Raw genomic sequence first — 27,987 nt, 5'->3', positions numbered from 1 at the left:
TCACTCTGAGATCACCCCATCAGCCACGTGAACAAGGAGAAGGTTTGGTCCAAGATCAATGGTTTTTATTATTGCAAACTCAGACAAATATATTCCTGAAGGACACTAACACAATTATCTCCAAAAGCATATTAAAAATACCTGCCCACGTGAGAGGTTATAGTATTAAAATTCATGCCATTCAGGTCTCGGGAGCATAACAGCAAATTAAAGACACTTGGAGCTGTGTAAATCACAAGAGTGGACAGTGGATAGAATTTCCTGGGTTTGGGGCAGCGAGTTTACCACAGAACACAGGAATTGCCAGGACACCTTCAGCCTCTCCTCAGGCTGTTGATCTTCTCTGCTATGTTCTGCAGCTCCAGATCCATGGTGGCCAAGTTTTCCAGCTGCTTTTCCTGTGAAAACACAGAAAAGCGGTTTTTTACACGTCTGTCCTGCCACTCCCCAGTCCCTGAGCAGGGGAGATTGGTGAAATTCCCTGCTTTGCACCCAACTGAGGCTGAGGAAAGCGTCGGGATTTTAATTCTGAGAGCTGCCTCTGATGCCAGCCTCGTTTGTAGATTTAAAGCACCGTCACCCAGTGGCCCTGCTGGCGTGTCACAGCTGCAGGGGCTGTCCCTGGGAGGTGCCACAGCAAGCACAGGGTGCAGCGGGAGCAGGAGAGGCTTTGTGCAGCCAAATTCTTTACCACGATGACTTGTTAACCTCAATTAACACCTGTGCAAATCAGTGCCCAGCCTCCACTGCTCCCAGCGTGCACAGACACAGTGACACACGAGGAGGATCTGATGGGATCCGCTTCTCCTGGATACTGGAGCAGAACAGGGGAAAAAAAGAAGATTCATTAGGTGTGAACCACGCACAGGAATTTGGAGTTAGAGGTGCAATGAGGGCTCTGCTCTGCAATTCCAGCCAGGAAGTCCACGGGCAGCTGATTTCCCTCTGAGTACCCAACTCACTTCTCAACTCTGTATTTTAAACAGCCCCAATGGTGCTGTCCGTTCCCCCTCTGCTCCTGCTGCGATGGCACCTTGCTTTTGTCAGTCTGTAGAGCCTCGAGCCTTGTAGGGCCCGAAGAGGAATAAAAATGGAATAAAACCTTTCCCTGCCTGCTTTGCAGCAGACAGGAGCTGTGTCTTTATCCCACAAACCATGTCCTGGGGTAGAGTTCAGCAAACTCAAGGCTCCCCTGTTCAAAAAAAGCGCAAATTTTTAAATCACTGAAGATCCTCTCTCCAAAAGTGACTGGATCCTGTTGGTGTTTCCCTAGGCAGTTTCCCAGCTGCCTCGGGAATGGATCTGGAAGCGTGCCTCCCCCAGCTTTTCAGAGAAACCGCTGTGCACTTACCTCTTCCTCTGTCAGGGGCCTCTGGCTTAGGTTCCTTCTCTCGTTCCCAGCCACGTGATGTTTCTTCAGGTCTTCTCCAGAGCTGTACAGCTCCGGGAGCTCAGCCGACTTCTTCCTGTAGTTGAGGAGCTGCGCGAGCTGATCCACCTTGTCGTACCTGCTCCTTCTGCCGGGGTTCCTCTTCTCGGCGCGCCTGTGCTTCAGAGCGCTCTGGATTTGCTTTTCTGGCCACCACTCGTAGTCGCTGTACTCGGGGAAAAGGTTCCTCTCGCTCAGGGCGGGCCTGCCCCGCTCCCTGCCCTCCAGGAGCCGCTCCCCTGCACCGTCCCTTTTGTCCGAGTGCCGGCTCTTCCACCACAGCAGCGGGTAGAAAGGCCTGTAGGACGCCGCGGTTCTCTTCTCTTTCTCTGCAGGGCGATGGCCTCCGTACTCCTCTCTCTCTGCGAACCTTTCCTCCTCCTCCTCGTTTTCCACCCGCTCACCGCTGCGATGCTTCTTCTCCGGCCGCTCCCGCTGCCGCTGCAGGCCGTCCTCGGCGCTGGAGCGCCTCCCGGCCTGCCCCTCGTGCTCCCGCGCCCTCTGCGACCTTTCCCCTTCCTCGTTCCACGAGCGGGATCTCCCTCCCACGCTGAGATACCCGTCCAGCTCCTCCTCGTCCTCGCCGGCGAGGCGCGTCCTCCCCTCGGAGTGCCGAGATCCCTCGTGCTGTCTCCTCTCCTGGCTGTGCTGACGCCTCTTGTTTTCCCCTTCCCTGCTCTCCCGGCCCTGCTGCCAGCTGTCCCTGCGCTCCTCGTCCCGCAGCTCCTCAGGGCCTCCCCTCCCAGGAGAGCCGCCCTTCTCCTCAGCCTCCTCCTGCTGCTCCTGGTGGTGCTTCCACTGCTCCCAGGGACGGGGCTGCCCCGGTTCCCCCCTCTCATCCCCACGGCCCCTCTTCTCGTCATAGGAGTCACCGGCTCCGTGCTTCCCGTGGTAACCTCTGGCTTTGGAGGGCTCCCTTGCCTCCTCTCTTTCTTCGCTCTCCTCAGACTCTTCACGCTCCTGCTGGTGGGAGAACCCACGTTCCTCAGACTCCTGGTGGTATTTCTCGCTCCTTTCTTCCTCTCCCTCCTCCCCTTCCCGGATTTGTTTGGAAGGGCTCTGCATTCCCTCCTCCAGGTGCCAGCGGCCCCCGGGGCTCCGACCATTCCCACCACGGAACTCCTCCATGCTCGTGCCCTCCGAGTGGGACTTCTTGGTGACAACAGCAGCCTCTACGTCCTCACAACACTGGCCCTCTTTGCTTTCCTCCTCACTGTGGTAATTCCTCTCCTCCTCTCTCCCAGTTTCTCGGTAGAGCTTTTTTTCTTCCGTGTGAAGCGTCTCCTCCTGGGCAGGTGTGTGGTGCCCTGCCTCCTCTTCCCTGCTTTTACCTTCCTCACCAGTGAGTTTCTCCTCATCACCTCCTTCCAGGTACTTTTTAGATTCCTCCTCTGCCTGCTTTTGTTCTTTCTCCACGCTCCCAGCAGGATGTTTTTGGGTCTCTGCTGGGTCTTTGGGGTGCCTCACTTCAGGCTCTTTGTTTTCGCTTCTCTCTCTGTCATTTTTATCACCTACAATAACAAAAGCAGCAGCATGGAGTGATCCAACCCTCCACTGAGGTGTTATTTCAAAGAGATGCCTGGCTTCCCAAAGTACCAAGGAAATTTGGACAGAATTGATTTCTTAATTCTGCTTTAAAAATCATTAGTTTGCTACTATTTTGTACCTAGAAAAGGATTTACTAACTAATTAGCTCCACCTAATTAGGCATTTTACAAGTTCCCCTGGAATTTCCGGAATAATCTTCCTTCTTTGGCTTTTTTTTTTTTTTTGTGATCACATTTTCAGAATTGAATCAAGCTAGCTCTCATTCCCATTAAAAATCAAAGGTATCTGGAGTTGTGTTCAGTTCTTGGAATGTCAGACCCGGCCCATCACAGATACCTATTCACAATAAAAAGACAACCATCTATTTCAAGCTACCCCAAAAAAACACCAGGGATGTTTTTGAGCAAATTTTAAACGTTTTTTAAAAACTGACCAAAAAAAAAGAAAAAATCCAATGCTTTGCAATGGTTCTGCTTCACCTTCTCAGGCTACCTGAAGAGTTTGTCAAGTCCTCTGAGACTCTGCAGGTGGTTCAAGGAGAGAGGCATGAGTGTCAGCCAAGAATCCCTGACAATTCCCAGGTCAGGCTCTGAGCCAGACAGAAGGAAATCAGAATTCTGGTTCCACTGAAATTTGGAGGCACCACTTTCACACGGGCTGAGGTAACAGTTCAACCAGCACCGGACAGAAACCGTGCACCAAACCCCTCTCCTAAGTCCAGGTAATGTTGTACTTACTCTTCTTCAGGATTTCTTTGCATTCAGGATTAATGGGGGGAGCATTTGGCTTGGACAGAGCGTTGGACAGAACCTCCACTATGCACTGGGTTACCTGCAGGAGGCAAAACAGCACAGAAAAATCCTCAGGGCAAAAATGGAAACGTTCCTTCCGACCCAGCTGGTAGAAAAACCTGTTTGAGATTAGAATTCAGGCTACTGCTAATGAGTTTTTAGTAATCCTGTGCATTTGGGCTTTGCCCCTCACTCCTGTACCAGGAGGAAGAGATCCTCTCTCTTTTCATCTCCCCTTTTGTTCGCAGAGGCTTCTTTTGTACATTTTAAAATATTAAATACCCCACTCAGAGCAAAGGAGAGTCAAACACGTGGTAACACACCCCAGAAAATAAAGAGACACATTCAAAGGATGAGGATTGTCCTGTAGGATCTGTCCAAAGGCACTTTGGATTGCCAATGAAACACCTCTCTGGCCTCTCTAAGGAATACACTGCACACCTTTTCACCTGTGTGTGCTCAAAGTCCTGCCTGCTTTTTAGCACTGAACATTCACAACTGGGTTGTCTGGAAGCACAGCAAATTGATTGACCCGGGGGAGTCACACAATGTGCTTGAATTCTGGGCACTACCACAGTATCTCCTCTGTATAAAACAATTTACAGGTGCTGAAGTTGTGGGTGAGAGCAAACGCTCCTCTCTGCTCAGCCTCCTCTGTGAGGATGACTGGGAGGAGACCGTGAAACAGTCACGGAGCCGTTTGTCTTTTAACTCTTTTTGGTTATCACCAGGTGTTTGCTGATCTAAAGGATCACAGCAATAACCAGGGCAGGGGCTCTGGTGTCAGGTTGAAGGATGTGGGAGCAGCTGATGGCATTTATTTAATCACACACTTAGGAGAAAAAATGGAGCCTTGCCCTGAGAGTTTAAAGAACTGGAGAACACATCACTGACATTTTTCTGAGGTTGGTTTGACAAGCAGCCACTCACCATTTCTTCAGTGTGGTCTTTTTCCACTGGAACTGTGCTGGCACCTGGAAGAAAAAACAATTATTAGAGACTCATTAATACAAGCATCACTGACAGGAGTCCTCAGTCAGCTTGGTCTGAAGAGACAGCTGGAGTTTTGGGCTGGCAGTCAACTAAACCAGGCACATTCCACATTAAACCTTTCCTGATTTGGATGGAAAAGCCATGTCAGATTGAGAGAAGAGGAATGGTTAACACTTGTAGATCTAAAACAAAACACACCAAGAATAATCCCACCCACAAAAAAATGCAATGCCGAAGAAAGCCACGCTTGAATTCCAAAATGGAACTTTACTTCCAGTCAGGCCCTCATGTAGTTGCACCAGTTTGATGGTAAAAAAAAAAAAATAGATCAAACCCAACATGCAAGGCCTGTTTGCACCCCAAGAATCTTCTTGAAGAAGCTCTGGGTGCACACCTGCCAACTGCAGGACTTTAAAGCAGCCAGTGTCCCAATTCTGCTGGAGAAGTGCTGTCCAGGTGGCTCCTGGAAGGATGGAGAGAGCCAGAAGGCACAGGAAAATTTCAATTCACTGAGTGGTCCATTATCATTCCAAGAAAATAAACAAAAGCCCCTCAAATCTCAGTGGAAAACTACTCTGGAAGGAAGCAGTGCAACCCATCCCTCTCTCTCTCTCTCTGCCCTAAGGACACTCACACCTCCTCACACCAGTTCTACTCTACCTGGGCCAAGGAATTTGCTTTTGGAAAGAAGCTGCTGCCAATAAAACCCCCGTGCTGCCTTATTCTGCCCTCGCTGCTGCAGTACCTCCAGCTGGTTAATGAGCTTGGCTGCTGTGTGCCATTAATAAACTGTGTCAGCTCCCATCCAGCTGGAGGTTTGCAGGAGCGAGGTTAAGCACCTCTGCCAGCCACACAGGAGCGTGTGGAAGCAGGGCCCGTTGGATGCTGGCTTTGCAGGCCCTCCCACGCGGTGCAGAATCACAGAGTCACACAGACACAGCTCAGGGTGCAGCTCTGAACTCCTCACAGGGGTCAGGAGAGCCCTAAACGCAGCCAGCGCCTCTCCCTGGCTGGCTCAGTGAAACCTCCTGAAAGAGATGAACACAGAGCACATCACGTAGACAAAGGAGGTCAGCTTTACCTCTCGACATCGGGAGAATGAAGGCTGCCCTGAGGAAGAGAGGAGCACGTAGCCTCACGCTATTAAAAGCAACACAACCTTCATTCTGTGCGCTGGCAGAGGAAGCAGACATCCCCTGGAGCACTGACTCAGAGCGGAGTAGCTGAGCGTCGCACAAAAATAACTCCTGGTATTTCTGTGCTCTCCCCCGAACGCACAGGCAGGGATGCGCCTCTGCAGCCCCCACGAGCGGCACCAGAGAAGGGAACCCACACGAGGGGAGCACAGAAGGGATTCCCCTAAAATAGCACTGCGCTCCTCCCCAGCGTTCCCCCAGTGCCAGGTGGGGTGTGAGGGGAGACCAGAGCCAGCCCTCTCCCCATCTCTGCTCTCAGTGCTGCCTGAGGTCCTTCACTCCCGGTGCCAGTAACCATCACCCTGCTGCAGCAGGCATGGAGGAGCAGGATGGACACACAGGGGGAACGAGAGAGAGCCCCTGCCACTAAAAAAGGTGCTGTTCTTCAAAAGAGATTCTCTCAGTCCCACCAGCGTGGGGGAGGCTGGAGATGATCCCAGTCTCCACTCACATGAAAGCACAGCTATGAGCCCTTTCCCTGGCTCTTCTTGGGGAGGCTCCTCTGCTCCTCCAGCCCCTGAGCAAACGCTGTCCTTTCAACGACGCAGGCACAGCGCAACTCCTGTGAGCAATGTGATAAAGCACGGGGCAGACAAACTCCTGGACATCTCCTACTTCTTCCTGCTCCTACTCCACCCCTGAGCGCCGACAGCAGTCCAGGAGGACAAAATCAGGTTGTACCCACCGCCTTTGCTGTGTCATTCAAAGCTCGGTCAACAGCGGAAGCCAGCGTGAACAAAGAGGGAGCATCACAACAACGCCAGGAGAACCGAACGGTGTCGGACACGTGCGGCACCAAGCCGCCCGGAGGAGCAGCAGGAGCCCCCGACCCACGCCAGAGCCTGCAATAACGCACTGAGGCAGCGCTCCGCCAGGCAGGCGGCAGGGAGCCGGCGGTGCCCCGCTTTTCCCAGGTGCTGGCAGTGCCCCCGTGGCGCACCTGAACACGCCTGCCTCCCTCTCCAGGGGTGCCCAGGGGGGTGAGGCCACCGGCCTGCCGGGGACAGCAGGGTCAGGCAGCAGGACAGGCACCCACCCTCCAGCTCACAGGAACACTGCGGGGTTCCAGAGCAGGGGCCAGCACCCGAACACAAGGCTAGAAACAAACCACAGCCCCGCTGAGTAAAGCTAAGCCCTGGCTCTGCCTCACCCTCCTGAACCAAAGCTGCCCAGGCAGCTATGATAACATCATTTGATTCTGCCTAAGTGCTGAGAGTCGATGAATATCGTGAAAAAGGACGATAAAGGCAGGACAAATTCACACGGGTTTCGCTGGCATCTCCAAGATCAGAACAGATCTTCCTTCGGGTGGGTCCCTAATGAAAGCCCCACACGGCTTTGTTTCATCAGTGCAGATGACTCAGTGCAGTGTCATTCCTCATCAAAATGTCACAGTGTCTTCCTAGGCAGGATCACTGAAATTTAGGCACATCGATTTGCAGGAGCACTAGAAAGTTCTTGAAGTTAATGTTTAAGCAATTCAACACCTGAAAGCAGGACGGCCACAAAGGATGTAAAGAAGTACCTGGTCCGTTTGATGGCATAAACAGGAAAAAATACCCGGTAATAAACCCCCAGTGAATTTATGGCATGAGTGTGGTGAGCTTCTCTGTGTCGGGGTCTCTCCCCCACGTATTCCAGCCTCCCTCTCTGATTTCAATAAAGGCACCTGAAGGCACTCAACTTCCTCGCGCTCTCAGGACAAGTCCCAGAAGCGCGGAGACTTCTAACTCACCTAAAGAAAGCCAAAACACTCGACCCACAACCACACCGACACTTTCAAGCAACGATCTAAGTACGCATAAAACACTACCGAGCCAAGCCACCACCACCCACCGCGTTTCTATTGTGTTCGAGCTTCATTTCGCAGAGCGCAAAAACAAAGAAATAAATAAACAAATCCCGTTAGTTAAACCTGCAGAGCCGCTACTTTGCCATCACCCGGCAAAAAAAAAAAAACCAAAAAACAACCAAAAGCCAGCAGCACCCTCGGAAGGAGGCGGCACGGAGAAAAAGTCTTTGTGCGAAGATGCTGCACCGGGGTAAAAATAAAGGCGGAGCGGGCGGGGAGCTCTCGCCCGGCGCCATCCCCGAGCCCCGGCCCCATCATCGGCCCTTCCCGAGGGGAGATCCCCGAGCGACCCCTCCGTTCTCCCAGCCCTCAGCCCTCCGGGGGCCTGCGCCCGCTCCCCTCTCACCTGCCGGGGCGGCGGCCAGCAGCAGGGCGAGCAGGGCGAGCAGCGCCCGCGGCCCCATGCTCGGCTGGGCTCGGCTGGGCTGCGCTCGGCTGGGCTCGGCTTAAAAGGGGAGCGGGGGCGGAGGAGACGGGCGGGGGGCCCCGGGGAGCTGCGTCACCGCCAGCCCCCGGCTGTGCCGCCCCCACGGCATCGGCCCCGGCCGCCCCCTCCCCGCCGGAGCGCGGCAACTTTCCCCCGAGCCCAGCCGCTGTCCCTTCACGCCCCGCACCTTGCGAGACCCCTGCGGATCCCCCCAGCCCCGCCGTGCCCCGGAAAAGGGAAAGCGAGCCTTCCCCGCCTCGTCCTCCCGCTCCCGTCCTCTCCCCACCGAGCCTCTGCCTCAGGGAGGAGCGCGGAAAATCCACGGCTCTTAAACGGCTTCCACGTCCCTCTCCCGCCAAGACAAAGCTTGTCATTCCTCTCAAGGTGCCGCCGCAGCCTTTCCTTCCCGCAAGGTTTCTGTCCCTTCCCTTCCCCGACCCCCTATCCAGTAACACCCAGAGAACGGAGTAATCCCACAGCTCCTGTCACCCGGGCGGGGAACGGCACGCACAATTCCCCCAGAGTTCTCCCAGGGAAATCTCTGCTCTCGGCATCCATCTCCACAGGCAAACCTCTTATTTACTGTGATGATGCTCTGGGGAGCCAGAGGAAGCGTACGCGGATCGAGTTTTACATCGTTTTCCTTTAACAGCCCCCGCTGTCCCAATTAGTCCTTAGCGGAATAAAAAGCTCGAATGACAAGTTAAAACGAGGTCTCCATAGAGGAAATCTGAACGTTCCATCGTGTTTTCCCTTCAGAGCCAGGCAAAGCCCGGAACTCCTTTTGGTCCTCTTTAACCCTCAGAGGGCCATCTCTAATTTTACATGTATTTTCAGGGTTGTTTTTTTTTTTTTTGTCTGTCCTCAGAGCCAAGCAGATGGCCTCTAATTGCCAGCGTTCCTGGAGGACAATGGATGCACACATCACGCTGGCGGTTCTCTGTTAGCATCCTGTGTGCCCTTCTACTGTCCATTAACAACGGCAGGCTGCTTTCAAAGACAGAAAACGGCACACACAAGCACAGGGCTCCAACCAAACTCACCGGGGTGCACAAGGGAAGCAGGAATTCCGGATCCATCTGAAACTTGTTTCAGGAGACACCAGGAGGCAGAGCCGGGCACCTTCTTCGCCCTGCATTCAGCTCACGATTTCTGCAAAAAAAATAACAGAACCTGCCCACCAGGTTCGAGGTTACAAAGATTTGCAAGGGTTGCAGGAGGTCCCCGGCAGGAGTAGGGACAGAACTGGCTGGGGTGTATCCAACTCTGCCCTCAGGGTAGGATTCCAAAACGGGATCCCCACGGGCTTTTCTGCCACCGCTGGGAAACCAGAGCAGCCGAGCGTCGACAGTTTATTAAGTTTTCAAAGCAGTGTCACTTCACGTGGGATTTCCCAGCCGGGTATGAGCTGGGGCGAGCTCCTCGGCACATCAGGGAGAGCTGTGACTGCACTGAATCAGGACTACAGCAGGCAAGGGCACATTTCATTTATCGGCTGTGAGTGGCACACCCCGGCCCCCTTTCTCACATGTGTCAGCGCTCTGACTGCAGTGACATCCACGGCTCACAACGTCCAGGCAATCTCTGAACAATCCTGTGGGATCCTCTCAAATACAAACACTTTTTAAAAAATCACATTTGGCTCATGCTAAAAGCCGGAACTTCAAAGGATGACAAGCAAATTTCTGTGCCTGAGCTCCTTCTAAATTGAGAGGAGACTGCATGAGGAATATGAGGGTTGCTCCTCTAATTAGATGTGCTAGTGGGGATTATCTTCATTCTTGGATGCCAATTAAGTTTTCATGAACAAACTCATTTCTTTCATTCAGGAGGCGCTAAGAGGATGAGTCTGGAGAAAGACAGCTGCACCTAAAGGCCACCATCCATCCAGTTTCACCAACAGAACCAAAATCCTTTCAGAAACCTTGTCCATACGCAGTGCTCATACGTAAGGGATGATGGAGCTCCACAGCTGATCTGTTTTGGGGTCATCCTTCCACAAAAGTGAAACATGATTGTCACCACCCATGGCCTTAGCACGTGGTACCAATGTCCAGCAAACTGAGCTGCAGCTGAGAGACCCCGTGTGTACAGATGGGTGATTTCTGTAGCAAGGGCAAATACCATTTTTTTCCTTTTCTGTATTTATATAGCACCTCACACTGTGGGGTTTTGTTCGTGCCCATATGCTCTTAGGCAGTGCAGAAACAGCTGCTACAAACTGACTCTTCTAGTCTTTAGTGTCAAAAGACTTTCTTCATTTAAAAAAAAACTCCAAAGAATTTTACAGGGTGTTTTTGCTTAAGAATCTTAAAAGCGGATGCCAATTCTTCTTGAATTGTCTGTCTTAGTCTCCATTTTTTTTAAAAAAGCAAAGGGCTTCTGGATACACTCACAGGCTACAGAATGAAAGAAAAGAAACCACCAAACCCATAAGAGAGGTGAGAGAGAGAAGACCAAATATAAACACAACCATTTCTCCAACTTCCCAGGTTTTCCATAGAACATTTTCCCATATGCTGCTCGCACCTACCTCCCTCTCTTCTTCCCCAGCCATCCTTCTCTCAGTTTGTTAGCTCAGATGGCAGAAGACTTGATTATGCTGTAATAGAAAAATAAGTTTAAAATAATAAAGTTGGTTTTAAGTAAAAAAAAACAGGTTTAAAATAAATAGATAAATTATTTAAATAAACCAATAGCATACTTTGGGGCCTAGGGGACAAAGGACAATTTTTCCATACTGCCGTCAGCAGGAAGTGCCACTTCCTAGGTCTTTCCCCAGTTAGCAACTTGCTGGCATTGCTTGTTCCAGGCATTAAATGCAACTCAGCTCCTGCAATTCCACTGGTAAATGTGCCCATGAAAAAGATGACACTGATGGGAAACAACAGGCACATCTCCTCCTAGAAGAGAAAGTTGGAATTTGCCTAATAACGTGGGCACCACTGGGATTTTTAGTCATAAGGCTTCATTTTTTTTTTTCTGGGCTGCCATTTCTCACCTAATTGTTAGAAAATGACCTGCTGGACTCCGAGTCAAAACTGACCACTGCAGATGAATTGCCCATCAAGCTCAAACGCAGCTTTTGGATCTCGAGCAGGGCCACAAGAGGCCCTGACGCGATTCCTCATGGCTTTACAAATTCAGCCATGACTAAACCCTCTCCCAGCCTCAGCTCTCACCAAATTGCCTTGCTGACAACAGCAGCAACCTCCACAGCCCTGGGTGCTGCTTCTTCTACAAGGAGGAGGAGTAAGAGCACCCCAAGCAGCCCCCTGCCCAGAGCAGGAGTCCTGGGCAATGACAGTGCCCAAAAGCTGCCAACACATCCCTCTGGGCTGGCCTTTGGAGCATTAGCATCACTGCAGGACTGCAGTTCCCTGTTGCTTTTTTGTCTCCTTTCCTGCCAGAGTTGGGATTAAATGCTTGAGATGGAATTTCGTGGTTTAATTAATGTTTATTAATTCTTATCTATGCTACAGTCTCACAAACCGTAAGTTCCACAGTACCTATAGCTAACAAAGTGAAAATGGCCTCCATCTCTTTCTTTACAAGGCCTCTTAAGCACAAACTGTCCAATTATGAAATGACACCTAAATTACTTTTACTTTTAACCCAATAACCAAACACCCCTGGCCTGCAATGTGGATTTTTCTACCCAATTACAAAATCCCACCCAGACCCATGGAGAAGAAGGTGAAAAAGAAGGACTCAGCCTCTGCCCTAAATCCTCCATCTTGCTTTATATCTATTACTATATTCTAAACCCTTAAACTCTGAGTTTCCCACCCTGTGCTATCACACACTCCTATCCAAACTCCACACCCACAATCCCAGCGCTGTCACTCCATTTTGGAGCCTTTTCCACGGGCTCAGGTCAATGCAGTGTTTGCTTGGGGGTCAGTGCCTGTGAGCACAGAGAGCCTGGAATTCTCAGTGCCCAGGTTCCAACAGTTCCCAGAGAGTTGATGTGAAATATGGGCTTAAACCCTCATATTTTGAGTACTGCTTGTCATTAAGCAAAAATTACTTTAATAGTTGCCTTTGCACTGCAAATAATTACATTCAGGCCATTAAATTGCCCCATTCAGTGCTCCTGCCTGCTTTTTGTCAAGTGTGTATGTTCCATTTAATATTTAAAGACTGGGGCACTACTCTGGCTTATTTAGTGATTAATTTCTTTAAATATTTATAGCACTTTGACTCTCAGCAAGCGTTCTGTTTGGTAGGAACAATACTGTTCTGTGCTTGATAGTGTCATGGAAATTTCAGAGGCAAATTTCCATTTTGTAACACAAAAACATATAGATTTCTGCAACAGACCGGAATGACTTCAGAATAAAGTTTTTATTACTGAACAATGTATGCACTGAAAAAAAAAAAATATCCAATTATGCCCTTGCACATAATTGCAGACTATAAACAGTGTTGAGAGATGTATTTTATGACAGCAGTACTCACACAGCAAAAGGAATCGCCCAAGAAATTTTCCATCACCTTTTTTTTTTTTTGAATCGCCACAGGCACAAAGAACAAAACCCAATTGCAAAAAAAAAAAAAAAAAAAAAAAAAAAAAAAAAAAAAAAAAAAAAAAAGGCCTAGGAAAGAGAGAGCAAAACCTACAAAATACAGGAGGATATTTTACTAGCATCTCTTCCCCTCACAATATCCTTTTTCCTTTTGCATACCCCGATTCTAAGACTTTCAGGCCCTTTTGTGTGAAATGCTGCGTGGTTATCAAAAAAGCTTAAAGGGCTTAAGCTTAAAGGCAGCCTTGGGAAATGAAAACACCAGGAAGCTGCTCCATCTGTGTAAATCTGTCTAGTAGGGTGGGAAGGCGATCCAAACAGGAAAAGAGACCTTGAAAGAGGCTGCGCTGCCCTGGATGTGAGAAAGAGCAGCGGGTGGCTTTGCCAGCACTCAGGTGAGGCACTCCGAGCCTGCAGGGTGCCGTGCCCCTGCTTTGGGAAGAACCAGCAGCAGAGGCACCCCCCGGCAATGGGAACAGAGGAAATGCCCCAGAACACCACTGCATTTCAGCCTCATTCGCTGCTGCCTTTGGCAAGACTCCTCCAGCCCTCGAGAGAGCAGTCTGTCTCCTCATCCCCGAAGGATTTGCTTTTCCCTCGTAATTCGTGTGCAGCCAGTCTATTCCTGAACAGCAGATGGGCAGCGCTAACGCTCCCAGAGGCAGAAGCCAGCCACGGGACTTGTCTGCACTCACACCTTCCTCACGCTGTGCTCAGCTTGTCTCAGGGACCAGCAAATCTCAGGGACGATGCAAAAACAAGGATCTAAACCAAGCTGGCCTCACAGAGCACGCTTCTTAAACAGGGAGGCCTGCACCACAGATCAACATCTCTGCTATTGTTTGAACCTCTAATTGCAGGGGTTTGAGGGGAATTGCTGTTAGAGGCGTGGGTGCCAACGCTCTGCCCTTTCACCCTTTCTCCGAAGCTCTCAGACACCCAAAACAAGCCGCTGGCGACTCCGAGAACGCTAACCGGTGGAAATCACACCGAGAACGTGCTGCAGGGCACAGCATCCCCACCTCGGTGTCCTTCATTACAGAAGCATCCTGCTGCTCCGGCCGGGGGGAGCTGATTGTGGCACCCATTTAGCACCAGCGCCGGCTCATCTATCGCACAGCGGGGCAGAGAACACGGCGCAGCGGCACCTGCCCTGAGGCTGACCGACATTTCCTACAAGAACCTACCTTCCAACGCAGCTGAGAGTTTGTCTGGAACCGATGGTGAACTCCTCTGCAGTTGTTCTTTCGGTACAAGGCTTTCCCTCTCGAGTCCCAGCACCTGCAAACGAACAGGCCGTTGCAAAGGCAATTTAAAAAAAGGGTTTGACCTTTCAGCCACACGTTTTCTGGCTTTGGTTAGCTCCAGCTACCGCTTTAATCACATCTTATTATTTCGTTCCCTGCGTGCCGTGTGCCAGGTTTTACTTTTAAGGGAGAAATGCTGGCATATGTTGTTGCCTAATCGATGTGTGTGGGAAAATAGTCATTAGGGAAAGCCCACAGAGCAGGGTATTTTTAAAATGAAACTCCTGTGTTGTGGGAAAACATATGCCCCACACAAAATCACCAATGCTCAGTAATGAAATGGCCCCATTTACACAGGATGTACAGCGCCTGTGGTGTACCAGTTTTAACAGCCATCTATCCAGGCATATAAAGCACCTTCAGCTCCTGGGGGAAAATCCCCTGCTGGTGTAAACTCCGCTTCACTGAGGCTTGCTTCGGCACCTGTGGCAGGAGCTCAGCTCTCCCCGGCTGCCTTTGGGCTCCAGGACTGGGTAGGTCGCTGGCATGAATCAGCACCTCCCACCAGCAGCCGTGTGGGAGGGAAAATAAAAACACTGGGAGAAAGCAGCACAGAGGCCATCGATACCAAACGTCCTGGATCAGCTCCCAGCCCAGGGAATGATTTAACAGCAGCAGGATTGGGCAAGGATGACAAAAGAGCTCGGATCAGGCGTTTGTGTGAGGGAATAGAGGCAGCTCTCAGCCTGCAAGACCTAATCCTAGTCCTAAGGCTGAGGCCACTCCAGTGCCTGGGATGCTGGGCCAGCTGAGGGGCAAACACCCAACCTGCTGGAACCCTGGGCACTGAGAGTTCCAGGCTTTCTGTGCTCACAGGCACTGACCCCCAGGCAAACACTGCACTGACCTGAGCCCGTGGAAAAGGCTCCAAAATGGAGTGACAGCACTGGGATTGTGGGTGTGGAGTTTGGAGAGAAGTGTGTGATAGCACAGGGTGGGAAACTTAGAGTTTAAGGGTTTAGAATATAGTAATAGATATAAAGCAAGATGGAGGATTTAGGGCAGAGGCTGAGTCCTTCTTTTTCACCTTCTTCTTCATGGGTCTGGGTGGGATTCTGTAATTGGGTAGAAAAATCCACATTGCAGGCCAGGGGTGGTTGGTTATTGGGTTAAAAGTAAAATTAATTCAGGTGTCATTTCATAATTGGACAGTTTATCCTTAAAAGGCCTTGTAAAGAGAGACGGTTCCATTTTTCACTTTGTTAGCTAGAAGTGCTGTAGAACTCACAGTTTGTTAGACTGTGACATAGATAAGAATTAATAAACACCTGAGTCCAAACAAGAAATGCCATCTCGAGCATTTAATCCCGGCTCTGGCAAAAAGAAGAGAAAAAGCAACACCAACCCAAAGCACAGACACCTCTAACAGACCTTGGGTGGGATTTGGATCTGGGCCACATCAAGTCCTCACCACGTTCTGTGTTCCTCCTGCTTGACAACTGGGGATCAATTTTGGCCTTGCCTGTCTTACCCTGTGGGACTGATTGCCCATCTTTTACCTCACTTACGCACTTGGCTTGAGGATCCCTGTGGGATGTTGCATATCCAGAGCCCTGAAAGGTGCTGCAGGTTTCCAGGTGTTGTTCTAAGTTACGCTCAGAGTGCTGCTCCTGTGAGCCTTGAACAAACAGAAGGAAAAAGCCCTTGGATTTGTTCCCAAATACCTTTGCTAAAGCAGCCTTCACACACCTGGGGATGAACAGAGGTGACAACCACCAGTGCTGGGGAGGCCAACAAGTTGAGGAGACAGGCTGAGCTGAAACCACAGGAGAGTCAAAACCAAACCAAGTGCAAGCCAGGGAGAGAGGAAGGCGCTTCACCTCTCAGGAATAAACCCAGTTTCTCAGACTATTGCACAGGCTGGGGGAAATGGCCAGAATGTGGGGCATTTCTCTCAGGGTTTTACAGCACTCTTGGTACTTGCCATGCACAAAGAATGTTTTTTTACCTTCAGGAAGCCAGGGATAGCCACATCCACGATCCCCAGGAAGCGAGCAGCGCACAGAACAACTGCAGCACTTCAGGTTCTGAGGGGTGCAAACTTCTCAAAAGACTGCATGTTTCAGCATCACCATGTCCTCTGCAAGATGCCAGCCAAGATTTGTAGATATGAGTCATAATCCAAAATTTTCAGCTGCATCCAGTCTGTTCTGCCTACGCCGGTCCTTAAAATTGAACAGTTTTGTGCTCTCCTCTGCCAGTATCTCTCTTCACACTCTTTCAGCAGTCACCTTTTCTCTATTTTGTCAGTCCAAGCTTCTTCTCTCTTCCATCAAAACCCTGTAGGGATGTCTCAAACATCAGCAGCAGCAGGACTCTCCTGAGGACCAGGAGCTTCCTATTTTTCTGCAAGCTTTCTTTGTGGAAATTGCATGTCTTTGGCTTTTATTTTTAAATTAAAATGATTTAAGGTTTAGATGGTTTTAGCACTGACCAATTCATCAACAAACCAGCAAACCATCAACAAACAACCAAACATACAGCTAACTAAAGGGATTCAGATGCAGACCTCAGGTTTCTCCATCTCTCCCTTCATGGGAGTTTATTTCCCTTAAATTGGCAGTTGAGAGGTTTTGCACAGCAGCTCACTTAAAGGTGTGGAACAGCATAAACACTGGCAAAATTTAAAAGCAACAACACCTGATTCACACTGGAGACCTTCCTTCTTCCCTGTACATCCTCAGCAACATCTCCCTGCACCTGTCAACACCGGTGCCCTCGTGGCTGTGACAGATCCGTGGGGGTTAAACAGCGTGAGCTGGCAGAGGGGCCAGTGATGTTTCTGTAATTACTGACAGCACACTCAGGAGCAGGTCTGCTTTTCCCAGCTCTATCTGTGGCTAAACTAGCTGATATTACCGTTCTCTACAGTTTTTGCCAGCAGGATGCTTTCATTTGGATTTTGATACACAAGCACCTGTGGGTTTGTTTGCTACTACACAAGTGGTGCTGCATCCTCGACTCTTTTTTTCCTCCTGGCACCATTAACTTGAGTAATGCTGGGGGAGCAGCTGAAGGTCTGCTCCAATATTCTGTGTGCCCTCCAGCACAGGGACAACACCTCTGCCATAAAAGCAAGCAAGCAACACACCCAGCAGGACCACCACAAAGCCAAATGTACTGGTTCCACAGATGAATCAAGGATAAAAAACCCAGGCACTTCTAATATAAATCTATTTGCAAAGAGAGATCACACCAAATCCTAAGTGTCTGACCAGAACTTGCAGCCAGCTGAGCCTCCCCCTGCTCTGACTGAAGGCAGCAGCCAAATTTCCACTGCCTTTGCTGGAAACACCTGCCGAGCACGGCAGCTGTGCCACGGGGCAGCAAGGCAGGAATGGCAGCCCCAGGTGGGAGCGCAGGAGGGAACGCGACAGGCAGGAACGCAAGCACCCGCTCTGAGATCCAGCCAGCTGGGACAGGGAGCGGATGAGAGGTCTCAGCAGCTGGGCTGGCAAACACTGGACATCGAATACCAAAACTGCTGTGAGCACTGTGGCTGGAGTGACCACACCGGCGTTGACCTTTGAGACCCCTCCTTCCCTCCTTTTCTCTCTTTCTTTGTTCATCTGCTGTCACCTTAAACACATCCCTTCCTCTGGCACTCTGGGCTTCCTCGCTCACACCCACGCTGGAGAATGGCCTCCCCAGTTAGCAAACAACATCATGGACAGCAAACTGCTCTTTCAGTGGACAGCCCAGTGGGTGGAAAACATGCACAAAGACATTTATCTGCCTGGCAGAGGCAGTAAAGCAACAAAAGGCAACCCAGGCGGGAGAGGAACTTTAAGTGGCTGTGTGTGGGTTCATTGCTCTGCTGCTGACTGACATCAGGCTCTTTGGGCTCAGAAAGATCCTTTTCATTTTAAAGGGAACATTCCCCCTGGGATCTCATTAGCACCATCATGAAAGTCAGAAAGGAACTGAAGGTTGTTGGGGGGGAGATAAACAGGACAGAAGCACTGTCAGAGAACCTGCTCAGAGCTGTATTTTCTCTTTCTCATGCACACACACACACTTTTTCTGTTAGAAAAACGCACCTGGCATCGCAGCCATTAACTGTGGGGTAGTATGTCTGTGGGTAACAACACAGTACACACAATGTACAGAACAAAATCCCAACTTTTCCCCTGCAGGGCTGGGGAACACCACGCCAAGGTCATTCCAACAGCCTGTTAGAGCCAACAGCATTTGGACAGCGGTGCCCACCCCGGGGCTGAATCACTGCTAACCTAGGGGAGGATGCAGGCCAGTTTAAAAGCTTGGTGGATAGAAATTATCATGTTTGATGTCCCAGCAGCAAACACTGCATGACCCCTCTCTCCCAATCAGTCACACCCCAAGCAGTTACACAGAAGGTGCAAGGTCTGCTGGGGCTGAAGCCCTCCATGGAGCAGCTGGTGCTGAAGGTGGTGCTGGGAGAACAATGTCTAAGAAAGTCTCCTCTTTCTGGAGTGGAAGCAAAGCCTCATGACAGAAACAGACCAGTGTCTTGCTCACTTCTCCTGTGACCCATCAAGGCTACGTTCCTCCTGTATTTGTTTCAAGAGGAACTGCAGGATGTCATCTGAGAGTCCGGGTATCCTCCTCCTGTTTTCCAACAAGACTTCTCCTTCGGCTGCCTTTGAAAAGCAAGCGGAAGGGGGATGGTTTGGAAAGATCTTACATCCATCTCTGTTCAAGACCAACTGTGCCATTTGCAGACAACGTGACGCATATTTTGTTCCCTCCTTTTGCTCCAGCTCTGAAATCTTCTGTGACAGACACCGTGAGGCAGCCTCGTAGGTCGGGTCCTTCCTCTCTGGCTGCTTTCTGCAATACATTTTGTAGAAGCCGTCCAGAGAGTCCCTGATGCTGGGATCCTCTGCACCGTCACGTTCACGCACCCATGAGAGCACAGAGTCATTAGGTTCAGAGGGCTCACACAGCCCCGCTTTTGGGTAACATCTCACGTCTGCTTCCTCAGAGCCTTCAGCAGAAGAGTCTGCAGGAGCTGCAGATGATGGATTGCTCCCTCCTGCAAGCAGAGAATCAATGAAACTCATTAGTCACCAGGTCATCCCCGTGGCAAAGTCTTTGTCTGCCCCCCTCCCACTGCAGTCTGGCAAACAGGCTCTTTGCGTGAGCACCCAAGCACTGCTCTGAACACAGCTGGGCTGCCACAGAGCCCTCCTGCACAGATTTGGGAACCCCACAGGTGTCCCAGCCTTGACACTGCGGTGACCGGACCTACTTGGCGGCACAGGTCTCCTGGCTCCTCTCAGTTACGCTTCCAAAGAGGTGGAAATTGGGATCTGCTGCTCCTGGAGATGACAGCTGACCCACAAGGAAGTCTGGGTTGCAGCTGACGCAGTTCCGCATCTGTTTCAGTTTTTTTCCCTCGTCTCTGGATCTAATCCTTACTTTTCACAATCTCAATTTTGCTCCTACAGTCCAGACCTCCAGCTTTCAGGCAGGTTCACAGCCTCCAGACCAACACAGATCTGGTAACTGCATGGAGTTTCAGCATGAGGACTGCAAACGGGGACTCTGTGCTTCCCCATGAAGTCCCACTGTTGCAGCCCCACCAAACGCTCTCCCCACATCCTGATGGAATTTCTATGGATAAAATTAATGCAAAGGCTAAGGACTCATTCCTGCCTAGCTCTTCTCCTCCTTTTTTTCTGACCCACATCTCTGGATAACAGTCAGGGCTGAGGTTTTCTCCCGCTTCAGAGCAATCAAGGGGGACGCTTTCCACTAATTAACACAGCACAACGGGGACACTTGGCAATGACAAGAGCGGGATGATCAGCAAGCTTCTAGGAGGAAGAATTTCCGTGAAGAGACCTTGAACCAGGCTCTGGTAGCCAGGCAGTGCCTCTGAGTGCAATCTCATCTCCGAGCCCACTGCGCCAGAGCGTTTGCCAAGCACCTGACTCACGGACAAGGAAATTTCCCAGGGCTCAGCCAGAGGTTGACGGCACAGCCGTCATCTGCAAGTTACATAAGCAGGATGCAGGCAGAAAACAAGCTTGGGCTTTTCTAATTCTGTGAAATGCAAAGCAGAGTGCAGCCCTTCATTTTGGCAGGGGACCACGTTCAAAGGGAGTCTCAGTGCGGTGGCAGAAGGGTGTTTTTCTCTCCTGGTACACAAAGAGCCACCCTTCCCTTCCAAAGCAGGGATTCATTAACATGAAATTAGGCTGTCTGTGCAGCCACGCTGTACCTCGCCTCTTTCTTCCCGGCCCCGCTTCCTGTCTTTGATCTTTCTTCTCAATCGCGCTTCATCTCTGATTTTGCAATTTTAAATAGAACTTTCCCTCCCCTTGCAATGTGTCACTTCCAATGCAGTACAAAGAAAAGCTTGTTGGCCTTTTCTCCCCACAGTGAGCTCTGGCATCAGAGCAGCAGATCAGAGAGCAGGTCCATTTTTCCTCAGTAACCCCTCAGCCTATGCTAAGTTAGAAGTGAAGCCTCGTGCATCTCTGATAATTCAATCAAGTGGCACTTAGACTCCTGTGGCAGTCGCAGCCCCCTGTGTCGTGCTGGCTTTTTGCTACCTCCTGCTCACAGCCACATTTTGTGCCAGAGCAGCAGCTGCCTCCAGCTTCACACACCAAGCCTGCACCGCTCGGGAAAAGAAAAATTCTGTTGGCTTTGTGTCATCAGGGGAAACTTCAGCAATGTTGCTTTGCCTTTCTCCTACCAGCTCAGTTTGGATATTAGGCAGGATTTCTGAACAGAAAGGGTTGTCAGGCACTGGAGCAGGCTGCCCAGGGAAGTGGTTGAGTCACCATCTCTGGAGGTGTTTAAACAACGCGGAGATGTGGCACTCGGGGACACGGCTCAGCGGTGGACTTGGCAGTGTGAGGTTTATGGCTGGACTCAATGATTTTAAAGGTCTTTTCCAACTTCAGAGACTCTGCTGCATTTTATTCCAAGTCAGTATAGCCCATAAAGCTGACATCCCTATGCTGAAGCACAACCCACCAAAGACAGCGAGCGTCTCAGGGGTGTAGGCTGGGGTTGGAGCAGTCAGAACATATTCCATTATTATTATTATTGCCAGAAAGGTTTTCTTTCAGTTACTGGCTCAGATTTAGGCATCTCTATTTCCCAACAGTAGGCCCTATCCTCTCAGTGGATTATTCGTCCAGCAGAGTCCTCTTAAGGCGAGATAGCCAACAGGGTTGGACGCCTCAGCCCTGGGAGTGCTCAAAGCCAGGCTGGATAAGGCCCTGGGGAACCTGATCCAGGGGCAGGTGTCCCTGTCCATGGCAGGGGGTTTGGGACTACGTGGTCTTGAAGGTCCACTCCAATCCCTTCGCATCCTGTGACTCTAGGACACGAAGAGCTGGATGCAGAATTCCCAAAACCAATCTATACCTCGCAGAGAGGTGCCTTTCCTCAGCTTTCCTGACGATTTTCCTATACACTCTCCAACTGTGCGCCAAGACTGGTGTTTGAAAACACACCCAAACCTTTTCCCGCCTAGAAGTCATCAGCTGAGGTAGAGATCCTTCCTCGATACCCTCTAAAGAGCTGGTACTGCTGCTGAAAGGTGCAAATCTCTGGAATGATTTATAAACCACAGGGAACAAGCGCAGTAGCTGGATGCCTGCAGGGCCCACAAAGAGCTTCTCAGCTGGGGCACACACAGAGCACACGTTGTAGGGCAGCAAACACACTGCTAAAGGCAAAGACAGCGCTCAACTCATCAATGCCTTTGCCTCTCCATGCACCTGCACCCCTCAGAAAAGCTGGGATTTTTCCCTCATAACACACAGCAGTGTTGCTTCAAAGCCTAGAGCTCTCTGGCCACCTCTCAGCAGCAGGAAAAACATCATTTTGTAAATGCCTTTGTAAAATCCTTCCATGGCAAACTTAACAACACACCCATGTGCTGGCTTGGCCCAACACCTACAGGAGTCAAGGCAAAGATGAGCAAGGCTGAAAACTCTCACTCTTTGCCTGCCACAGAATTTCATCACCAGAGAATCTGGCTCATTATTTTTAGCTATTTTCACTCCTTTATACTACCAAGTATTAAAGGGGGGGAAGCACCAACAGAAAAGCCCTAAAAAACTGAAACAGTCATCATTAATGTCTCCTTCATTCTCACAGGATGGATAATCATGAGTAAGAATGTATATTATTTCATCTGTTCCTCCACTCCAGGCTAATTGAAGTTCAGCATTTGCAGCTAATTAGTAAAAGAGCTGGGCACAGATAAAAGGATATTCTTGTGTTTATAAACCTGCTGATGAAATTTTAAAAGCTCCATCTGGTACAAGCACATAACCGTACTGCCTGAAGCACATAACCAAACCCTGCTTTGAACCTGAGCCACTTTCAGCGAGGCAACAATGCAGCAATATTATTATTTTTATTATTTGCACTTATAGAAAATGCAGCTGTTTGAGTTTCTGTAGAACTCTGTTCAAGCACAGTAAAGTTCTCACAGATTGCATTATTCCTCTTATCCCACCAGCCTGTCAGCATCTACCTGGGGTGACTGCAATCATCCCCAAGGAAGGTTCTGTGGTTGCCATGAAGTGCTACAACAAGGAAACACAGATGCCATCCCTGAGAGCTGCTCCAGCCCTCACCCTGCTCTTAGAAAATCCCTTCTTGCTTCTCCATCAGACTTGTCCATATGGCATGGGAAAGCTGAAGAGAGGTGACACTACCTGGACTGGAGCAGAGCTCCCAGCTGGCACCAAACTCTGCCAATTCACATGAGTTCAGGGATGCATGCATGTGCACAGGAGGTGAGAACAGCTCCCATGTCACAGCTGAACTCCCTACATGTACTGAGCACTTGAGACACTTGATGCATAGAAAAGAATATTTTGGAGTTCTTTTGGTTTTTTTTTTCCACCTGGCTGCTTTCCAGTGGGAGTGCATGTATCATCATGGGAATACAACTCCTCTCTGCTCAGGGAAGAAGGAAGAAGCTTTAGGAGAATTTGGCAGGAGCTCTTTCTGCCCCAATCTCACAAAGCACTTTAGCCTGCCAGGAATCACACACCTGAGTACTGAGAAATTGCAGATCTAGACATTTGAGGATCAAATTCTATTGCCCTTGCTTGCATTAAGAACATTTCCTCTGATTACAACAGTTAAAAACCCATGTGTGAACTGCTGATCACATTCCTTTACATGAGCCGAAATACATTTGCACTGTAGGATTTTTACTACCACATTTAAATTGGAATAGCACCAAAAATCAAGTATCAAGAAAATAAGTATCAATCTGCTAAATACTGCACAAACACTTATCACATTGAGTAAATGACAGCCCCTAAAACTTTTGGTGTACAATATTGAATCATTGCAGACATTAAGATTTCTCTGCCTTGCAGAAAACAGCTGTTATCTTCCTGGGCAAAGGCAAAATGAAATTTCCAACCACATTATCATTCAATAAGACTGTTACGAGCAAAGCAAATTTGTTCCTCGTGGGTATTTAAACTGTGAACTGAAAGTGAAAATAAGAATATAATAAGCCTTGCTACTTTGCGGTCTCCCCAGTGCCACACAAACCGGCTTTCTCCCGTTGTCATCTGCTGCAGGCTGCAGCTCGCACGAGGTGGGATCTGCGAGACCCTGCTTTACACACGACATAACCAGCGAGATTCTTCATCCCCCAGCCCACAGGGGCGGCACCTGTGCCTGTGTCTGACTGCTGAGCGCTGGCCAAGAGCCCTGCTAATGCCCTCCGCTCTGACACGAGACCTGGAAAAAGGCAGCAGAAAGGGAGGAGTTCGGGGACTGGAGTAGAAAAGGGAGACTGTGACAGAAGGAATAGCTCTGGATGTGGTCCAGGACTGAGTCAGGCTCTCTGCTTTTTCTTCTTCATTCTGCTGCACATTTGTGGTGTGAAAAGTTGGGGGGGGTGCTTCAATCTGCGTGGAAGACGACGTAAGCAGCTATTTTAGGGAAGCGCATAAACCCTTCCCTTTCAGTCTAACCCCCTTAGGAATCTGAAATTCAAGAAAAATAAAAAGGCTGGCAAATGGCAAAGTGCTCTTGAAATGCAGCACGCAGGCACGGTGCATTCCCCTAGACGCTCTTCCAAATGTCACAGCGGTATTAAACCCTGCCCTGGCCCGGGAGCCCACACCCGACGCGCCGAGCTTTTGATACAGCCAGGAACCTCGGCTCAGTGAAAGCTTTCAGAGAGCACACCGGATTTAATAAACCACAGGAAAATCAGCTACGATATGAACTCCAAATTAACACTCCTTATCTGCTGAAGGCCAAGAGATCAACACCACCGGCACCTCACAGATCTGTTTCTAAGCAACCAGGCCCCACAGGCCAGGGCAATAGGTATGGGAAGAAGCAGATTATAAACACCATCACTCAGAGCTGTGCCCCAAGAGCCTGAGGACGATGATCCATCATCTCCTCAGCCAGCCCCCAGAGCGATGGGCTTTGGGTGGAACTGTCTGGGAGCAGCTGCTGTAGGAGCAGCAGCACACAGGGACTTCTGTCACCGCAAAGATCGCAGGCGTCTTGGAAGGGATGGGCAGAAACGGAACAACGGGGTGCCTGAGATTTGATTTTCACAAGGTAACTCCTTCCCTTGGAGTTCATAATCACTCTGAAAACGCAAACGGCAAATTTAAGAACACTTCAAATAGGTATGCTTAGAGTGGTTTAATTCACGTGATTCTTGAGCCAGTAAGAAACCCTAAAGCATCCTATTTGTCTCAAACACGGCTTAAGATCTAAGGTTAAAGATCATATTACTAAGGGTAAACCCTCTTTGAAACATAAATAATAATTAAAAAAAAAAAATTACATAGCTGAAAACATCAACTGTCAGTTGAAGCTATTTTCCAGCAGATGAGGGCATCAAGGGGTTTTATTAAACTGCAATTATCTGCTGCTTTCCTGTTCCATACAAAGCCTCGGGAACTCAGCCTGACTCACCGTGTCTGTGCAAAGGAACCAATTTCCCAGAGGAAACTCTGATAAGGCTTCTTGAGCTAATTGCTCAGCTGCTAATTAGGCATTAGGAGAGCACAAGGAGGTGACTGTCAGAACAGCAGTGTGCAAGCTCACGCGCACAGTGCTCCTCTCCCACGGCCAAACATCTCATTCCAAGCTCTGAGAGACAGAATCCAACAGCAGTGTCCCCAAGCCAAGGCTCTGCCTTCTCTCCTGGTGAAATTCAGAACTCTCCACCCATGCCAAGTCCCTTAGCATCACCACCTCAGCACTGCCCTGCCCACAGCAAAGCCTCACCAGCTGAATCAGATTTGACTTCTGTCTCCCTGTGAGCAGGAGGATTTTTTAGTAAAATGAGAGATTTTTTTTCCTTCTTCATGGTTCTAAGGTGAAAGACAAGCAGGGAGAAATCCTTCCTGTTCCCGGCAAGGCTCACAAAGGAAAGATACAGAATTTTTAGACATTTTGCTGATGTAGTCATTCAGAACTGATACAGTTGTGAGCTGAAATTAAAAGTGGACCTGAAAATCTATCTAGGTGAGAATTAGTGATCACAGCCCAGGCTAGCAAACAAACAAACAAAAAAAAGAATCTGAAAGTTATTAAATCCCATTTTTCAGGGCTTTAACAAACCCTTTCATAAAGACAAGAATGGGGCCCAACAGGCAGCACACTGAATGCTGTAAACACCATTTTGAGGATGGGGCTGACATAAAAAGAGGAAAACTGCCACTTATTCTGAAATATTCAGTAATGGCCACTGCCAAGGACAGGAAACAGCTCTAGATTACAAGTATTACTGAGGAAGTATCACTCTCCTTGCAATTATTGAAAAGCAAACCCAAAGCAATATCCTTTCTTTATATACTAAATACTTTGTCTCTCATTCAGTTGCACATTTTCAGCAATCAAAAGGACCAATAATCTCCAGCTAATGCCTTTGGCAAGAATAAGCAGACATAAAATAAACTGCTCAAGTCCCAACATCAGTTTACAAACGTTCTACCTTCTGCATCTCCTTGGAGAGTGATGTTCATGACAGTTTGCCTGGAAAAAACAGGAAATGATGCCATTCATACAGCTGAAATACAAGGGGAAGAGCCTGCCATGAGAGTGTTTCCTTGCTAATACGAACAGACTAGAAGACTGACATATTATATAGAATTTAGCAAAATGTCTGCTTTATTTACAGGATGTGTGAACTTGGAAAAGGAGTGAGGGGCTGTTCAGTGTACTCTGCCTTCCCTGACCATCACAGCACTTGAAAATCCAACACATTAATCTTAGCACACACAGAGGTTACACTGGAGAGATTCACAGGCATTCCAGCCCTGCTTCCAGCCAACTCTGCACACCTGTGCACATCTGAGACTTGAGAATCACAGGCAGAAATGCAGTTTCTTGACCAAGAAAATACTTCAAATCAAGGTATTTTTCAAGCATCCCTCTTGACTTGTAAGTGAAATTGTACAACTTGTAAATACTTTTGAGAACAGAAGAGTTATGACCTGTAATATTGTCATTACTCATCTTCAAGTCCTGCACTTGGAGACCTGAATCTTGATGTGGAGTTGATGCCCAGGTACCACAGATGATCTACTGTAAAACAGCTGCTGTGGGGAAGGGAAAAGGCTGCAAAAATTAGAAGAGGTAGAAAACTGAGTCAAGTAAGGCGAAAACTCAGTTAAATATGACTTCCTCTCAATTTTTACCCCTCCAACCTACAGACGTGTATGTCTCCTTTGTGCAAATTTGTTCAACTTTGTACCAGTTTAAAATTAGGTTCAGATCTCAGACCGGTGCATTGATTTGCAGGAGTGCTGAATATACAGATGCTCTCACCAAATTTAAAAGACAGAGATTTTAGCCCTGTGGGAAACAATGCCATCCAAGCTTTAACTTTACTAATTCTTCAGGAGAATCAGTAAAGTCAGATCACTGCCAGTTCTACAGCAGAAGAACAAGAGGGTACACGGTGGTTATCAGACTTTAAGATCCTGATCTTTTCGTTTTTGTCTAAGGCCAGAAGCACCAGTGTGGGAATACTGCAATAAATGCTTTGAGATGGACTGTTTCCCTCTAGACGGGAGAGGAACAGCTGAATGTGTGCAGCGTGTACCTCTTCAGATCAAAGGTCTCTACCTCCAGTCAGGACTGATCCTTCACAAAGAACAACAGAGGAACATTTGCAGAGACGGTTTCCTGAATTTACCTGCAATAAGATGGCTTTGAAACCGCGCTTCTTTGTCTGTGTCGCGCTCCTGAAAATACTCTGCACGTCAGACAAGCGCAGAAAGGCTCACTGTTCTTTTAGAAGCAGGAACAGAAGGATGAAAACAGCAAAGAAACAATCTCCGAAAGCACAGGCAAATAGCAGGTACAAAGGTAAAGAAAACGATTTCTTTCCCAATCTCCCTGCAGGCCTGATGTGGCCGTGCAGAGATGTGCCAGCCCCCAGTGCCTTGGCACAGAAGAGAGCAGACCCACATCCTCTCCTGCCACGGGGGCTGGGAGATCACACAGCTCAGGGCTTGCTCCTCTCCTGCACTGCCAGCGGGAGCTTGTGCAGCAGTGATTAAAAATGAAAAAACAGCGTCAAAAATAAGAATGGAAGCAAGATACCCATCTCCACCTATCAGCTTTCCGCTAATAAATGAAATAGCCTGACAAAAAAAAAAGTGTCAGATACATCAAGCAGTCATCAAGGACGCTTTCGAGAGACAGAAAACGCAAACTGCACAGACTACAATGAAAAGCAAACAAGATATACAAGTTTAATAACTTGGGAGACATTTTCTCATCACTAGCCTGTGACATTTTGGCTTGCCACTTGAAAGGTATAATATTGAATAAATATTTGAGCCATCTAGTTTTGCTGCAGTATTACTAAAAAACAGGTAATGAACAGAAATCGGATTAGAGCAATAGGCACATTTATAGACCATCCACAAATGCTGGAGGGCTTGAGAACCAC

The 27,987-nt window shown here is 49.1% G+C and overlaps 2 protein-coding genes across 11 annotated transcripts in view; both read right to left on the bottom strand.

Moving 5' to 3' along the window:
* Positions 1–43: 43 nt before the first annotated feature.
* On the bottom strand, positions 44–8,618 carry CHGB (chromogranin B). Of its 2 annotated transcripts, none has more exons than XM_040059237.2 (5): positions 8,523–8,618; positions 4,699–4,742; positions 3,715–3,808; positions 1,352–2,940; positions 44–398 (listed from the first exon to the last, which is right to left on the bottom strand). In XM_040059237.2, exons 1-5 carry the CDS (start codon positions 8,608–8,610, stop codon positions 315–317), a joined length of 1,899 nt encoding a protein of 632 aa, XP_039915171.1. In that variant the 5' UTR covers positions 8,611–8,618; the 3' UTR covers positions 44–314. The 2 variants fall into 2 exon arrangements, with proteins under 2 accessions (XP_039915171.1, XP_039915172.1); XM_040059238.2 differs by lacking the exon at positions 8,523–8,618 and adding an exon at positions 8,156–8,259.
* A 5,334-nt stretch (positions 8,619–13,952) lies between these two features.
* SHLD1 (shieldin complex subunit 1) overlaps positions 13,953–27,987 on the bottom strand; it is a 36,545-nt gene continuing 22,510 nt past the window's right edge. For 5 of the 9 annotated variants that reach the window (XM_058420028.1, XM_058420030.1, XM_058420023.1 and 2 more), the window contains 2 exons: positions 16,021–19,089; positions 14,965–15,690 (listed from right to left, as the gene is read on the bottom strand). In XM_058420028.1, the coding sequence (XP_058276011.1) occupies positions 18,569–19,089 (521 nt within the window). In that variant the 3' untranslated portion in view covers positions 14,965–15,690; positions 16,021–18,568. Of the gene's footprint in view, positions 14,047–14,964; positions 15,691–16,020; positions 19,090–27,987 lie in introns of those variants that run through there. The other 4 variants (XM_058420024.1, XM_058420025.1, XM_058420026.1 and 1 more) reach the window with 4 other exon arrangements.

Source organism: Hirundo rustica, chromosome 3, assembly GCF_015227805.2.
Source record: "Hirundo rustica isolate bHirRus1 chromosome 3, bHirRus1.pri.v3, whole genome shotgun sequence".
Lineage (NCBI taxonomy): Eukaryota > Metazoa > Chordata > Aves > Passeriformes > Hirundinidae > Hirundo > Hirundo rustica.
Note: the sequence above shows the minus strand (reverse complement) of the source record. Positions and strands in the feature narration are given on the sequence as shown.